The 15,556-nt window shown below is 38.6% G+C and overlaps 2 protein-coding genes across 3 annotated transcripts in view; one reads left to right on the top strand and one right to left on the bottom strand.

Annotated features, from left to right (window-relative positions):
- Window positions 1-9,100, bottom strand: part of cpeb1a (cytoplasmic polyadenylation element binding protein 1a) — a 171,216-nt gene extending 162,116 nt beyond the window's left edge. Inside the window, exon 1 of one of the 2 annotated variants that reach the window (XM_051920796.1) lies at window positions 8,936-9,100. In XM_051920796.1, coding sequence (XP_051776756.1) covers window positions 8,936-8,950 — 15 coding nt within the window. In that variant the 5' untranslated portion in view covers window positions 8,951-9,100. The remainder of the gene's footprint in view (window positions 1-8,935) is intronic. The other variant, XM_051920795.1, reaches the window with a different exon arrangement.
- ubl7a (ubiquitin-like 7a (bone marrow stromal cell-derived)) overlaps window positions 1-15,556 on the top strand; it is a 1,205,533-nt gene that overhangs the window by 564,319 nt on the left and 625,658 nt on the right. The gene's annotated exons all lie outside the window — the stretch shown is intronic.

Below are 15,556 nucleotides of genomic sequence, written 5' to 3'. Positions count from 1 at the left end.
AGTGACTTTTTAAACAACTTTACCATCATTAAACTGCATAATAAACAAACTAATAATAAAATAAATAATAGTGCAACTTCCAGTAATAATACTATTACATCAAAACTTCAAGCCCAGGTACATTACACAGTATTCCATCCAGCCATCCATCCATTGTCTCCCGCTTATCCGAGGTCGGGATGCGGGGGCAGCAGCTTGAGCAGAGATGCCCAGACTTCCCTCTCCCCGGCCACTTCTAGCTCTTCCGGGAGAATCCCAAGGCGTTCCCAGGCCAGTCGAGAGACATAGTCCCTCCAGCGTGTCCTGGGTCTTCCCCGGGGCATCCTCCCGGTTAGACGTGCCCGGAACACCTCACCAGGGAGGCGTCCAGGAGGCATCCTGATCAGATGCCTGAGCCACCTCATCTGACTCCTCTCGATGCGGAGGAGCAGCGGCTCTACTCTGAGCCCCTCCCGGATGACTGAGCTTCTCACCCTATCTTTAAGGGAGAGCCCAGACACCCTGCAGAGGAAACTCATTTCAGCCGCTTGTATTCGCGATCTCGTTCTTTCGGTCACTACCCATAGTTCATGACCATAGGTGAGGGTAGGAACATAGATCGACTACACAGTATTCACCAGACTAAAATAAAACAAGTGCAACTTGGAGAGGGCATCTTTACCAACTGAACCGTCATTAAGGCAAATTGCATTAATATAGACCTTGCTTCAAGCTAAACTATATATAAATAAAACTGCAACTTGCATTTATAATACTATTTGTTTAGTGGGTCAAAAAACAAAAAGTCTGTTTTTAAATCCAGTTCGCCGTGTGTCTTTGTGGGCGCGATTGCTCGACCACAGGGAGTTGATGAGGTGATTGGGGCGAGTCACATCTGATCATTCTCAATTGCTTTGTCGGCTTAGTGTGGCATGTGAATAAGGCGCTGAGCCCACGGACGGAGACATATATTTATGGGCCCGCAGGATGGGGGAAGGAAAAAAGAAAAGATAGAACACAAGGAGGTTAAAGAAGGGAAAAGGCAGTCATGGGACACAATCCAGACACCAGGAAGGAGAAGGCAGCACGAGCTGGGGCTCCGTGAGGGAGTGCAGGCTTAGGCGATCTAGGGGCTGGTTCACCCCACTGAGTAAGCGTATGGAGTGGGGCGAGCGAAATGTAAGACCTCCAAATGGATCTGAGGAGTGACTGAGTGAGCACGAAGGAAGACGGGAGGTGTGCCGACCTCGGACGGTCTGGCTGCACAGTGTGGCGGCAGCCAAAACAGGGGTTGGCAGAAATCAGTTCGTGCTGCAAAGGCTCCGTCAGCAACGCCAGTGAAGGGTGAGCCGTGGAGACAGAAGGTGGTGTGCTGCGATCGGGCAAGGAGAGACTGCATTTTAACGGATATATTTATTATGGATTTTATCCCCACATTTCACTGGCTTTATGGATTTGCTATTTGTTTGGATACTGTATTTTTCTGAACACTGTCCAACGGACACTTTTGGTTTTACTTTGTTTTTAACAAAAGCACTTGAGCACTTTCCAACATCCCCTGGCTTCAATGAGATCTCAGCTCATCTCGGTCATAACTAAATCGACAGTGTTGGTTCAACAGACTCCCATGTGGGAAGAGGGAGTCCGTAGGGGACCGTCACAGTATTACACATTAACCAGATACATTACACAGTATTGAAAAATAAAATAAAATAAAACAAGTACAACTTGGCTTGCAGTATTATCCAGTAGTATAGAAACAGTATTCATACATTTGAACATAATGCTCCACATCCGACCTTTTAAAACCAAAGTATCTACAGGTAACAGACAGCACCTTTTTTCGCCAAAAGTTCTTCTGTGTAATGCTCAACTTTATCGTCTGCTACAGCTTCAGTTTCAGAATGTTCCCTGTCCATTTTCACCACTCAATACCTCCACTAACACATGTACTCTGTTGGATGCGTATTTTGCGGTGCACCAGTGAAAAAGGTCCCCCTTAAACAGTTTCCCGCTGCGCCACGTTCCGAATGTTGTTTAGGCTATTTAAACCGGTGTTCCGGTATAAGAAAAATCCATATCATAACAAAAATAAAAAACGTTTTTTGGTATGAACCGGTATACCGCCCAGCACAACCTTGTACATTATACTCTGAGGATTAAGGCACAGACACCCTTCCATTACTTTGAAAATATAGGGCTGTATTTAAAATTATGTAGTTAAATATCATTTCTAAAATGCATCAATCATGTGACATTACTTTAAAAGCAACTGCAACAGACAGATGATTAGTCATATCACTTAAAGCATGTCTCAATCAGGTATTAATACAGCACAAGAGTGACAATAGCAAACCCTCTATGCCTTAAACAGGATTTCTCCCCCCACCCCACACTAAGTTGAACAGAAGAATTGTTAAATAGAAGTGCTTCTACAATCCTGTGCTGAAATTCAAGCCCTTCATGAATTTAACTACAACACCTTCACCACCATTTTATCTACCCATTTTTCTGATGCAACACCAAACCCAGCATTAGTGCTGGGCGGTATGACAAATTCTATATCATTGGTATTCTTCAAAATTATATCAGTTTCACGGAATTCAACAGTATTTTTTTCCCCCCACGCATGAGTGGATGTTAACGACATTTTCCACTGCAATTACTGCAGTAGACAGGCTAAGAATAACCTATTCCACTGTGATAAGAATTGTACAAAAAAATACTTTAATGTGCACACAAGTATTAATACAGGTTTGCATGGCCCAATAAAGTGATAGTTTTCAAGGGGGTGGCACTAATGAAGAGAAAATCATGTTGCATGACAGATGCAGTCAAAATATAGAACTTCAAACAAAGTCCATCCAAAGAGGCATTTAGACTTCGTAAAATATCCAGAGGTGCTTGTCAAAAGTTGTATTGCACTGAACGTGTCTTAGAAAAGGCAAATTGCATTAATATGGACCTTGTTTCAAGCTAAGCTATACACATAATAAAACTGCAACTTGCATTTATAATGCTATTTGTGGTATAGCCCTGCGGAAGAGTATTAGGGCCGTGAAGAAAAAAAAAATAAAAATACGGACACTGAAAAAAAAAAAAGTCGAAAATGAAGTCGACATTTCCATATTATTCTCAATTTTGTAATTAAAGTAGAATGTCATAAACTAAACCATCCTAAAATCAATGTTTAATTTACTAGATTTTCTCAAACTCAGTCAAAAGTTATATAGCACAAATGCTTTGTGTTGTGTTTCCCGAACCAGTTAATCGCTACGCGCTTCTTAAACTGACTTCCTCTGAATGAAGAGTAGGTGCAGGCAGCTAATCGCCGCACAGAATACATTCACTTCATGATATTCCTGCTCTGAAAATTTAGAATGCCAAGATAAATACTTGATATTTTCATGATGAAGTGCATTAAAAGCAGGTATTAATCATGCACGGTAGTGTGGTGGTAGTGCTGCTCCCTCGCAGTAAGGGGTCCCCAGGTGTACGTTCAACATAGAGAACTATCACTGGTGTGACCAGGCTCCAAAAAAACTGGATGTATGAATGGGAATCGAACAGGTTTAACAAATATTGTTTAAATGTTGGGTTTGTGATCTGGTGGTCGGTGACACGAACACAGAATTCAATGGATGTTCTTCTGAACAGACTAATGAGTGCGTGCTGTGACGTAACAAACCAGTTCCTATCCTTTCTTTCTCCACATAACTAATCGCCACACGATAAACGTCTTTGTGAAATTAAAACTAGTTATAAACTCGGACCACAGAGTGTTCAGAACTTTAAAAAAAAAAAATAAAAAAAAATAAAAAATAAAAAAAAATAAATCATCTTCGCTATACATGTTTAATTATGCCAACCATTCAGGGTTGCGCCCATCCCAGCAAGCATTGTGTGTGAGGCAGGAGCAAATCCTGAACAGGGCACCAGCACATTGTAGGGTGAATACGAGCAATACATACACTAGCAGGGTCAATATAACGACTTTGAAAGGAAACTGAAGAACGCAGAGTAAACCCACCAGAAAAACATGCAAATTCAAGGCAGGGAACACCCGGGACCCCCTTGCTGCAAGGAACAGGGCAACCTCCACTCCACCACATTGATTAATATATGCTTTAATGCATTTCATCATGAATATGATATCAAGTATTTATCTTAGCATTCTAAAATGTACAGAGAGCAGGAATATCATAAAATTAATGTATTCTGTGTGCTGCGTGCGCTGCCTCTTCATGCAAGAGGAAGTCAGTTTAAGAAGCACGCAGCATTAACATGGCTCCAGGAACACTTAAACCATTTAACGTGCTACATAACTTATGACGGGGTTCGAGAAAATCTAGTAAATTAAATATTCATTTTAAGATGTTTAGTTTACGATTTTCTACTTTAATGACAAACATTGAGAATAAAGTCAACATGTCACACTATTACACAGTACTCAGGTACATTACACCGTATTGGGAAAAAAAAAAATTAAAGTACAACTTGGCTTGCAGTATTATCCAGTAGTATAGAAACAGTATTCACACATTTGAACATAATAGTTTGGTTTTAAAAATGTCGGATGTGGACCATCTCCAGACAACAGACACTGCTGCTTTTTTCGGCAAATGTTCTTCTGTGTCATCATCATATGCAACTGATTTACCCAAAATAACTAAACTTTCCAAATTATCTCCATTAATACATTTTTCTAAGTGAGTTCAAATAGTACCCCACTGTTCATTTAACACCTCAAATAAAGTAGCTCACATATTTCTAATAAATGAATGCACTATTTGTATTTTATACAGTGACAAGAAATTGATGAATTTGGTGAACTAACCAGTTACTTATTTAATGCTACAGACTGTAGCGTTTTTCAACCTTTATTTTCTGGTACATTATAGCTCTCTGTGGTCCAAACAAACGTGCTCTTTATTAGTACATTTAATGTTAACGAGCCACTTTACAATAGCGTTGAGAGTGGCGCTTTGAAGGTAATGCAAAATGATCGTTGCATCTTTGTTACAGAACATGCCCATAATAGCAGATAAGTAATGAAGAACCGACCAGCTGTCCATGTCTATTGAGACTGCTTTTAATATACAGTACAGCATAAATTGCAAGGCCAAACTATTATATTTGCACTTCATAAAACCTTAAAAATTAGCACATTAATGTTTCGACATTTCAAACTAGGGTATAGTTAACACGCTGACCCTTACAGTGAGGTGACAAGGGTGTACGTCCTGGTTTCCTCTCACTGTCCAAAATCAAGCGGATTAGGTGAACTAAAGACACTAAATTGACCCTAGTATGCGTTTGCGTAGCGATGAACTAGCGCCCTATACATAATTGGATCCTATTTTTCGCCCTGTGGTAGCTGAATTAGGCTGCAGCCCTTCGCGACCATGCTTGGCAAGACATTTCAAACTAGTGCAAAGGTCCCTTAACCTCGCAAGCTCTTCTGTCATTCCCTCCCGTCTCCCCATTCTTATACTGTCTTTGATAGTCATCTCCGTTTGTTTCACTGAATGCGAGTGTGATCGGGGATGTTGAGTCGTGGAACACAGTTATGTTTGAGCCACAAAAAAGGCTCCAAGTGATCGGTTAACGGCGTTGTTTCGGATACTACATATGACGGTAGAGGACGGTGCATCACTGCCACGGAAAATTGAGGGAATTCTGACACGGATGAGCTCAGCAAATTTTACTACACAACCGTGGAGACCACCAAAAACATGCCAGTGTTTATTGTTTTGATTGCGGACTTTTACTTTGCATAAAGGTAACTAAAACGAAACAGTGACATATACTCCTCGAAAAACTGCCTAATATTAAATGTGTGACACGTTCAAACACATTGGTCAGTATTCTTCTAAAATTTATTCTACCCACTACCCCATAGGATTACAAATCATGAGACGGTAACCATCTCCCCACTTCCTGTGCGTTCCCATTGACCCAAACTGAAGTCTGGCGAGCACTCTTCCTCTACATAAATGGAGACTTGTACTAATCCTGGGCTTAACACTAGAATTACCAGAGCCTACGAAAAAACTCATATCCGGCCCACCTTAAATCGCTTCTTAAATCCGTTCACACCTCTCTGCCAGCATCCTTTGTCCTCTAAATGTGCTGATAAAAGACAAGCTGCCAGCAGCCGGCTATTCCATCCCCCCACCGACTTAGAACATGAGCGAAGTTTTCCCAGCTCACGCCTTGATTGTTTACCTGGGAGTGAAGTGGAGTTTTAGAGTGGAAATAACAGATCATTATTCTAAAGTAATCTGTGTAAACACATTGTTAAAACAGAAACTTTTTCATATTTTAGTAATAAATGTTACAAAATGTAGTAGGCATAAACTATAGAATATATAAAGCCTGAGTTCCAAAGATCAAATAAACACTTTCACAAAAGCTTCAAGAATGCTTCAGTGGTGTAGCGCGTTAAGATTTACCTCTTAGCGCAGAGCAGCTTTTCCTTGCCTCACAGACCTCAGTTCGATTCCCCGCTGGGGATGAAGTGTTGCTTTTTTTTTTCCTTTTCTTTTAAACCTCAAACGGACATAAAATTTATACATTGGTATGCACTGTCAGTTACTGAGATAGTTATATTTTCATGTGGGATGCTCCTTTTCAAATATTTTTTTAACAATTGAGACTGCAATTAACAGGAACAACTGTCCTTATAATTTATTTTTAAGATCCATAACACACAGACAGACAGATCACTGCGTAATAGAGAGACAGACAGGCAGAGAAGTCACTAGATATAGAAATAAACAGGGAAGCCAGGTGTACTGAAAGAAAAAAAGAACAACATGTGCGTTGTCCCTGACTCTCTAAGTAAGATCGGGGGAGGGGTGATGTTAGAGCGCCTGTGCTTATTCAGTGCAGCTGGGACAACGCGCATGTTCTTTTTTTCTTTCAGTACTCCTGGCTTCCCTGTTTATTTCTATATCTAGTGACTTCTCTGCCTGTCTGTCTCTCTATTACGCAGTGATCTGTCTGTCTGTGTGTTATGGATCTTAAAAATAAATTATAAGGACAGTTGTTCCTGTTAATTGCAGTCTCAATTGTTAAAAAAATATTTGAAAAGGAGCATCCCACATGAAAATATAACGATCTCAGTAACTGACAGTGCATACCAATGTATAAATTTTATGTCCGTTTGAGGTTTAAAAGAAAAAAAAAGCAACACTTCATCCCCAGCGGGGAATCGAACTAAGGTCTGTGAGGCAAGGAAAAGCTGCTCTGCGCTAAGAGGTAAATCTTAACGCGCTACGCCACTGAAGCTGTTGAAGCATTCTTGAAGCTTTTGTGAAAGTGTTTATTTGATCTTTGGAACTCGGGCTTTATATATTCTATAGTTTATGCCTACTACATTTTGTAACATTTATTACTAAAGTATGAAAAAGTTTCTGTTTTAACAATGTGTTTACACAGATTACTTTAGAATAATGATCTGTTATTTCCACTGTAAAACTCCACTTCACTCCCAGGTAAACAATCAAGGCGTGAGCTGGGAAAACTTCGCTCACGTTCTAAGTCGGTGGGGGGATGGAATAGCCGGCTGCTGGCAGCTTGTCTTTTATCAGCACATTTAGAGGACAAAGGATGCTTGGCGGAGAGGTGTGAACGGATTTAAGAAGCGATTTAAGGTGGGCCGGATATATGAGTTTTTTCGTAGGCTCTGGTAATTCTAGTGTTAAAAGGCCAACTAAAACCAACATTCTTTCCTCTGTCAAATGATGGTAATAAAGACCCGTTTTCATTCCTTCATCGGTTTATACCCTAAAGTTTGGCTTTCTTAAAACGAGGTTAGTACTAGGGTATTGTACCGTGTTAGTCATTATGAATGTAGTGAAAAGTCAAGCACAATGACACCTTTTATTGGCTAACTAAAAAGATTAGCACTGGGGCCTGAGTTGCCCCGAAAGCTTGCATATTGTAAACTTTTAGTTAGGCAAAAAAGGTGTCACTTTGCTTGACTTTTCACTTAAAACGAGGTTAAAAATTAAGACCTGCGACGTCACTTTGTTCTCCTAGAAGCATATGCAGTAACAAGACAGCGATCGTGTCTTAAAACACGCAGTTCATAATGAATACTATGATTTCTGTATAATTTCAACGATGCCCAGGTGTTTAATTCTGAAAAAAAATGCTCTTCTCAGCATTAATTAGAAAGGCACTACATGCACACACCGCCGTACTTAAATTACGATAATCCACAATAATCATCGCGAAGGCTCCTTCGACTTTTGATCTAAACGTCCGCCGGTATCTGTAAAGGTAATGTATATCAGGTAAAATAAAACCGAGCTTTAGAACAACCAAACAAACTTTTCACTCTACATATGGGCTTTTGGAAATCTCGGTAATACATGCATCTTCGACTTTTGCCGTAAAAGGTGCACTTTTGAAAATTTGTGGAATGATTTAAGCAAGTACACGCAAACAAATCCAATCTAAAAGTTAACTACAAAAAGGACAAAAAAAAACAAAACAAAACCAACAACACACACTCTCTCCGGGGCTACAAGTCCAAAGTAAACGGTCGTAACAATCGAGATTACAGGAGTTTTCCCCGGATCAAACATTCTGACAAACGCAAACTATAACCAATCGTATTGGGGGGAAAAATACCAATGATAACACGACTGTTCAACAAAACAAACTAGCTTTGGTAACTTGAACATAATGGAAAGTTCTGGAAAAGATCGAGTGTAGCGGAGAATCCAGCAATCTGTTTTAGGGCGTGACTCGACGCAATCTCAACATGCACTACAAAAGACCTTCGGTTTTATAACCAAAATAATTAAAACTGCCACTTTTCATGTTATTTGTAGTAGTTTCCTCACAAAATGTTATTTTAATAACGGCATACACTTTCTTATGCATGCCAAAGCACAAAAAAAAAAAAAAAAAAAACTAGACGAAAGCAAACTACTTCACTCACCAGAGAAAACGCCATACTAAAAGGAAAAAATTAAGTTTTTGACCGCCGAGTATCCTCAGGTGTGCAAATATGGGCTGCTCGGCCAGTTCCACCCCTATTTGTACTTTACGACCACCGACGCTCTCTCGTATATTGGCGGCAGGTGCTTCGAAGTTGCGTTGTTTAGTGCTTTACCCGTTTGCCCGCCCGCGCTTTCGAACTTTACGTGCAGGTGTGCGCATGTGCGGTTTTACGCAGGCAAGAGTTGCGTACTAAGCGCAGTTATTTTGAAACCGGGAGGTGGTTTATCAGGTATTGCCCTACTTATCTGTTTTAATTAACTACTTTTTTATTAGTCTTCTTTTCATTTATTACTATAAGTTGCCATTTTCAGATAACATAACACATCCTGTGTTGGCATCCCTTTTTAGTTCTTTCCCTCTAGTTTACTATCCAGTATTACTTGCAGTAATGCTTCTCTTCCCAGTACAGGTCCCATCGAGTTTTTTGCCTTCTTCTCACTGTTTAAAACATGCTCCTTTATTCGGCACAATTTCATTAGATAATTCATCCATCCAGCTGAACTTTTCCATCCTTCCCTATAGCCACAATGCAAATGTTTCCAATCAATTTATTGGAGAAATTTGCTTTTTACTGATGTTCATATATACGCACACGCTGGTCTAAACACACACACGAATGACTAAAAAGGAAGACAATTTAAAAAGAAAGAAAAAAAATTCTGACTTGGTATTCACAGTCACAGTGAGGCATTAAGTATGGAGGACTATTTCGGACAAAATAAATAAATAACTGCACAAATAAATTAAAGTTCTGTGAAATGTGAGCATAAATAAATAAATGTATCATGAAATGAAGCCTTAATAAATAAATGTGCCATGAAATGAGAGCATAAATAAATAAATGTGTCACGAAATATGTTTTTTGTTGCTTATTTATTTATTTATTTCATTTTGTCCGTAACATTCCTCCAAACCATCATGAAATAAGACTTGAAATAAAACTGTCACTTTCACTCGTCAAAGTTGAGAGGGTGGGCTCTAACACACCCTCTAGTTATTGATTTGTTGAGTGTTACCTTCAGCCTAGAGTAATCGAACTATGAGCCATATGATTCTCAAGGTACCAAAGCGCATGCTTAAAGTTGTGCTTGTGAGTGTCCATGGCGAATATGACTGCTACAAAAAGTTGCCCAGAGTTGCTACGTGAAGTGGCAGTTTTAATTCAGGAAGCTCTAACCTCTTCATCCCCTCAGGAATCAGCACATGAGGTTTCAGCTGTAAGTGCCCCACTTGATAGCCGAAGACCTACCCCCACTTTGTCGAGTACTCACTCTACTCCTGTTCAAGATATACTACTGTATTTTAGGTGGCTGTGCTAATAGCGCTGTAAATTTGCAATAGTTATTTGTCTGCAAAATACAAACCTGCCTACAAGTAAACAGAAAGACCTGACGGTAGCCACATCACAAACGAAATATCAGTTGCTGAATACTGAAGAGCTATTAAATCTAACAGAAATATTTTGTGAATGTCGCACAATAGTTGAGTTGGAGCCACCATTTTATAAACATACTCGCCTCTTTATATTCACTTCGTTACAATGAGTATAATTGAACAGTGGTTATCTTAAAATGCAGTTTTCACCTACTGTCAAGTGATTTTGGTAGACTGAGAATGGAGAAATTAATTTGATGCAAAGGATGTGGAGGAAACAAAACAGGTTTATGTGCATTTTTAGGATAATAAACTTTAATATGAACAGTTGTTTTTCTTCTCACTTAACGGTATGTTATACACATATATTGTTGCAAGTGTTTGCTTTAGTACATTCAGTAACCTACAGCAGAAAGACTGTGGAAACAATTTTGAGTTAATTTTTCATGCTATTAAATAGCTTTCCGTTACTAATTTCCTATGTTGTTATGCATGTATTTTTCCTTGATTTCTCAATATGTGACTGTATTTCATTTTTTATTTTTTTCTTAATTATTTTTCTATGTTTACCAATATGTTCTATTTTCTTATATCACATTGTTTATATTTTTCATGTAATTGTATTTTTAATTTTTTATTCTATGTAATTGTTAGTCTACTACCTTTGCCTTTTTCTGCTTTTTCTACCACTTTTTATATATAAAAATTTGATTCATTTTCATTTCAGTTTGTATTCTTCATACAATTGGTTTCTGGGGGTTTTTTTGTTGTTGTTTTACCTGTTTTTTCCCCCCTTTTCGTAATTAAACAACACCTTTCTTTGTTTTTCACCCCCCCCCATAATTACTGTTTAAAGTAGGTTTTAAACATTTATTTATATTCTCTCTCTCTCTCTTTCTCTAAGACCTGTGGTTCCTTGCAGTTTAGTGAGCATATTTTTTATACAGTGTTTCCTGGTATCCTGATTCAGTTTTACCCTTCTGTAGTTATTTGTAGTATGTTGCTACTTCTAGCTTTCCTAAACAATCCTCAAAACATGGTGCCCACATTCCAGAAAGGATGATTCTCCTCTACATTTAACTGGGCTTTCAGTGTTGCAGTGAAAGAAATACAGTGATGAGCACATTTATTGAACACATTCAATTTTATCTTGTTAAAAACTATATTGCTGCATGTCAAAAATTAAATGTGTTGCTTCTTTTAATTAACAGCAGAGGTAGCACGGCTATTTGCCCCGTATGGGGGCTCAAACAACCCAAGGAGGCAATTTAGGTCTACTAGAAGGATGCCTTCTCCAAGCATAGTACATCACATAATGTACACACATAATTTCTGTTGTCTAAGTGACCAGACTTCTACCAAAATACCAAGTGTGTTTGTCAAAGCGAGCCTTGCTGGCTCTGGACTTGGAGAAAAGAGGATCTCCTTCACAGGCATGTAATATTATTAGACCACAAATAAGTAGCCCAGTTAACATAATGTAAAGTATGGAAGGAGAGAAATAATTTTGGTTTTGCAGAATAATGTCAGCAGTGTGAAAAGATCATAAATGTGAAATTACATGGTTAAGTAAAATGTGTGATATTTAATTCAAACTGGAACGTCAGTCTTCTTGCATTCTTCCATTTCTCTGCAACAATTCTGTCTCTGAAATATGTGATATCTTCGGCAGAATCCATTTCATCGGCAGTAGTAAGCATTTTTCTAATTAATTCTTGTGCTATCTCGTTTACTTCCAACTCACACACAGCCATGTTGAATTAGGCATAGCCAATCTACAGAAGTCGATTAACCAATCAATAACTAGAGGGTGTGTTAGAGCCCACCCTCTCAACTTTGACGAGTGAAAGTGACAGTTTTATTTCAAGTCGTATTTCATGATGGTTTGGAGGAATGTTACGGACAAAATGAAATAAATAAGCAACAAAAAAGATATTTCGTGACACATTTATTTATTTATGCTCTCATTTCATGGCAAATTTATTTATTAAGGCTTCATTTCATGATACATTTATTTATTTATGCTCACATTTCACAGAACTTTAATTTATTTGCACAGTTATTTATTTATTTAATTTTGTCCAAAATAGTCCTCCATAATTAAGGGGCTGCATTGCCATTGGAATAAAGGAACCCCTTCTACAGTTTCTTGACACACTTCTGCTGAATAATTCATTGGCTGAAAGTCCTCAACATTAATGTGTCAGAGAGAGGATATGCAGCACTTTTCATAATGGTAGTCATTTTTGTTTTAATTCTGCTCTTAACCACTACCTCCAGGGGGTCCAGAGTGTGTCCCATAAGTAGCTTAATTAATTAGCTTGTTGATTTTTGGGCCTCTCTTGAATTGATGTTACCAGTCCAGCACACCAAAGCATAGAAAACTGCACTTGCCTTCACAGAGTTGTAGAAGTATATACATCATCGATCCTCCTTGTCCATGCCTCTGCTCCATATAATGCAACACTCCAGATGACTGTTTTTATTTCTTCATCAGAATTACTTATGAATGCACCTTATTCACAGCTACAAGAAAACTCCCACATATGATATACCATTCGACTCATCTTGCTGTCTAGTTTCTGGTCCTCCATACCCAAAAAACCCTAATTTTTAAGACAGTTGCATCATATTTTGTGCTGGAATTTACACCCTTGTGGTAATAACTAAACCAATAGATGTCTTCAATAGAAATGATCAAACAGAATTGTACATGTCACATCAACTTATTCCAGTTGACCACTTTCAGTGGGAAAGAAGGGGATCAAAGTTAAAGTCCTTTTCACAAAACATTGAAAAAATGTTTGTGGAGTGTCATTGTATGCAACTTTGAAGTTGCTGATAATTCATATGGCAATAATTTTGATATATGATTCTTTACCGGTGCTCCAAGACGTCTTAGAGCTACTCCCAGAAGGTTAAAAATCACAAATTTCAAACATAAGCATGTGGAACATTTTTTTTGGACTGTTCAATGTCAGGGATTGAGAATGTGATGTTATTTTTGATCTTTTATAGGGATTTAGCCCTGTATGGACCTCTATCAAAGGGTATAATTTGACAAAAGTCTACTACAATCAAGACTATTTATACTTCAAACATTTACATTATAACACAAATTTTTATATTTCATATATTTGGCTATTCTTGTTTATTATGTTCTTCTATCTCATGATGCAAATCATTATATTTCTTATGAACAACCAAGATAAGGGGGGCTGATGCTGATTCACACTTTTTTTCTTTTTTCAGTGTTCTTTCCATCCAAGTTCTTAGCAATGTTTTGTTTTGCATTAAAATCTGTTTTTCCCAAAGTGTTTTTTTTATTTCTTTTTCACTTCTTCTATCCCTTTTAAGTATACTTCCCAGATTTTTGAAGCTGTCTAATTCTGTGTTCTCCAGGTGATTGTAACACAGAATGAATATGTGAAAAATGGTAGACACAGGTTTTCTTTCTAAGGAAACTCAATTGTTTTAAAGTAGACAAAACAATAATGACTTTTTTGTAAGTCCTTTACTGAGTCTGTTGTTACATTTGGTTTTATATATTAGTTTTGCAGGCGGCACGGTGGCGCAGTGGTAGCGCTGCTGCCTCGCAGTTAGGAGACCCGGGTTCGCTTCCCGGGTCCACCCTGCGTGGAGTTTGCATGTTCTCCCCGTGTCTGCGTGGGTTTCCTCCGGGTGCTCCGGTTTCCTCACAAAGACATGCAGGTTAGGTGGATTGGTGATTCTGAATTGGCCCTAGTGTGTGCTTGGTGTGTGGGTGTGTTTGTGTGTGTCCTGCGGTGGGTTGGCACCTTGCCCGGGATTGGTTCCCTGCCTTGTGCCCTGTGTTGGCTGGGATTGGCTCCAGCAGACCCCCGTGACCCTGTGTTCGGATTCAGCGGGTTGGAAAATGGATGGATATTAGTTTTGCAACCTCAGCATTAAGAATATAAACCATCTTAACAACATCATAACAATTAGCAGTAAAAGTTTTTGTTTGCAGCAGTCCTCTATCACTGAGCTGTATTACAAACAGGTTAGAAAGAAAGCCAACTCAGTTCTATCAGACAGCAGCCTCTTTTTTTCTCATTTTCAGCCATTGACATGAGGTTGCAGATTTAGGTTTCCAAGTGTAAACAGCAACAAATTTAAGAACTCTTTTAACCCTAGAGGTGTAAGCATTTTGAATTTGGTTGCTTGTAGGGATGCTGCTAAATTATTATATTGTGTACTATTTACATAATTATTCTTTTTTGTACTAATCTTAAGTATGTGTATGATAATACTGCTTGTCAGTTGTTGTGTCTTTACTTCTTTTCTTGTATTTGTGTAATAATGCCTTATGTTTTGTACAGTCCTGCTGCAAATGCATTTTCCTCAGGGATAATAAAGCCTACCTAAGCCTTCAGTTTTTATGGTTACCAGTTTCATTGTTCTTTCCTTTGTTATGTACTGTAAATCACTTATGTTTTGTTAATATGATCTTCATTCCTTCTTACATGTGTAATCTAATTTCTTCATTAGGTTTTGTAGCCCTTAATTGCTTGATGTTGTTGCTTTATCATCTATTATCATTACTCCAGCTTTCACCCCCAACTTGTTGCTTGTTAGTGTTTCTTTAATTATTCCCTACACCAAGATGGTAAACAGAATTTGGTGATGATGGACATCCCTGTCTGTTATCTCTTCCTTTTTGACATGCCTCTGTTAGTCCATATACGATTCTTACTTTTGCTGGCAGGTTCATATAAAAGTTCCTAATAGTTATTCTGTCACGCCAGTCTATTCCTATCCATCCATCCATTCTCCAACCCGCTATATTGTAACACAGAGTCATGGGGGTCTGCTGGAGCCAATCCCAGTCAACACAGGGCGCAAGGCAGGAACAAATCCCAGGCAGGGCGCCAGCCCACCACAGGTCTACTCCTATATCTCTCAATTTTTCAAGCACTTTTACCCATACTAATACCTAGCTACATTTCTTTAGGATAGGAAAACAAACAAAAAGTGATTTGAGATGAGGCTGAGAATGGAATAAGGAACTACAGAACTATGAGCTATGTTTGCTAACTACAGCACCACCAGACATGCCAATTGATTGCTAAAGTTTATGCAATTAAGTTGAAATTTATATTTTATCGAACTTGTGTCGCATGCATAAGTTTTTGTCTTATGCTTTCAGATTTGGCTAACACCTTAG

This window comes from Erpetoichthys calabaricus, chromosome 17 (assembly GCF_900747795.2).
Source record: "Erpetoichthys calabaricus chromosome 17, fErpCal1.3, whole genome shotgun sequence".
NCBI lineage: Eukaryota > Metazoa > Chordata > Cladistia > Polypteriformes > Polypteridae > Erpetoichthys > Erpetoichthys calabaricus.
Note: the sequence above shows the minus strand (reverse complement) of the source record. Positions and strands in the feature narration are given on the sequence as shown.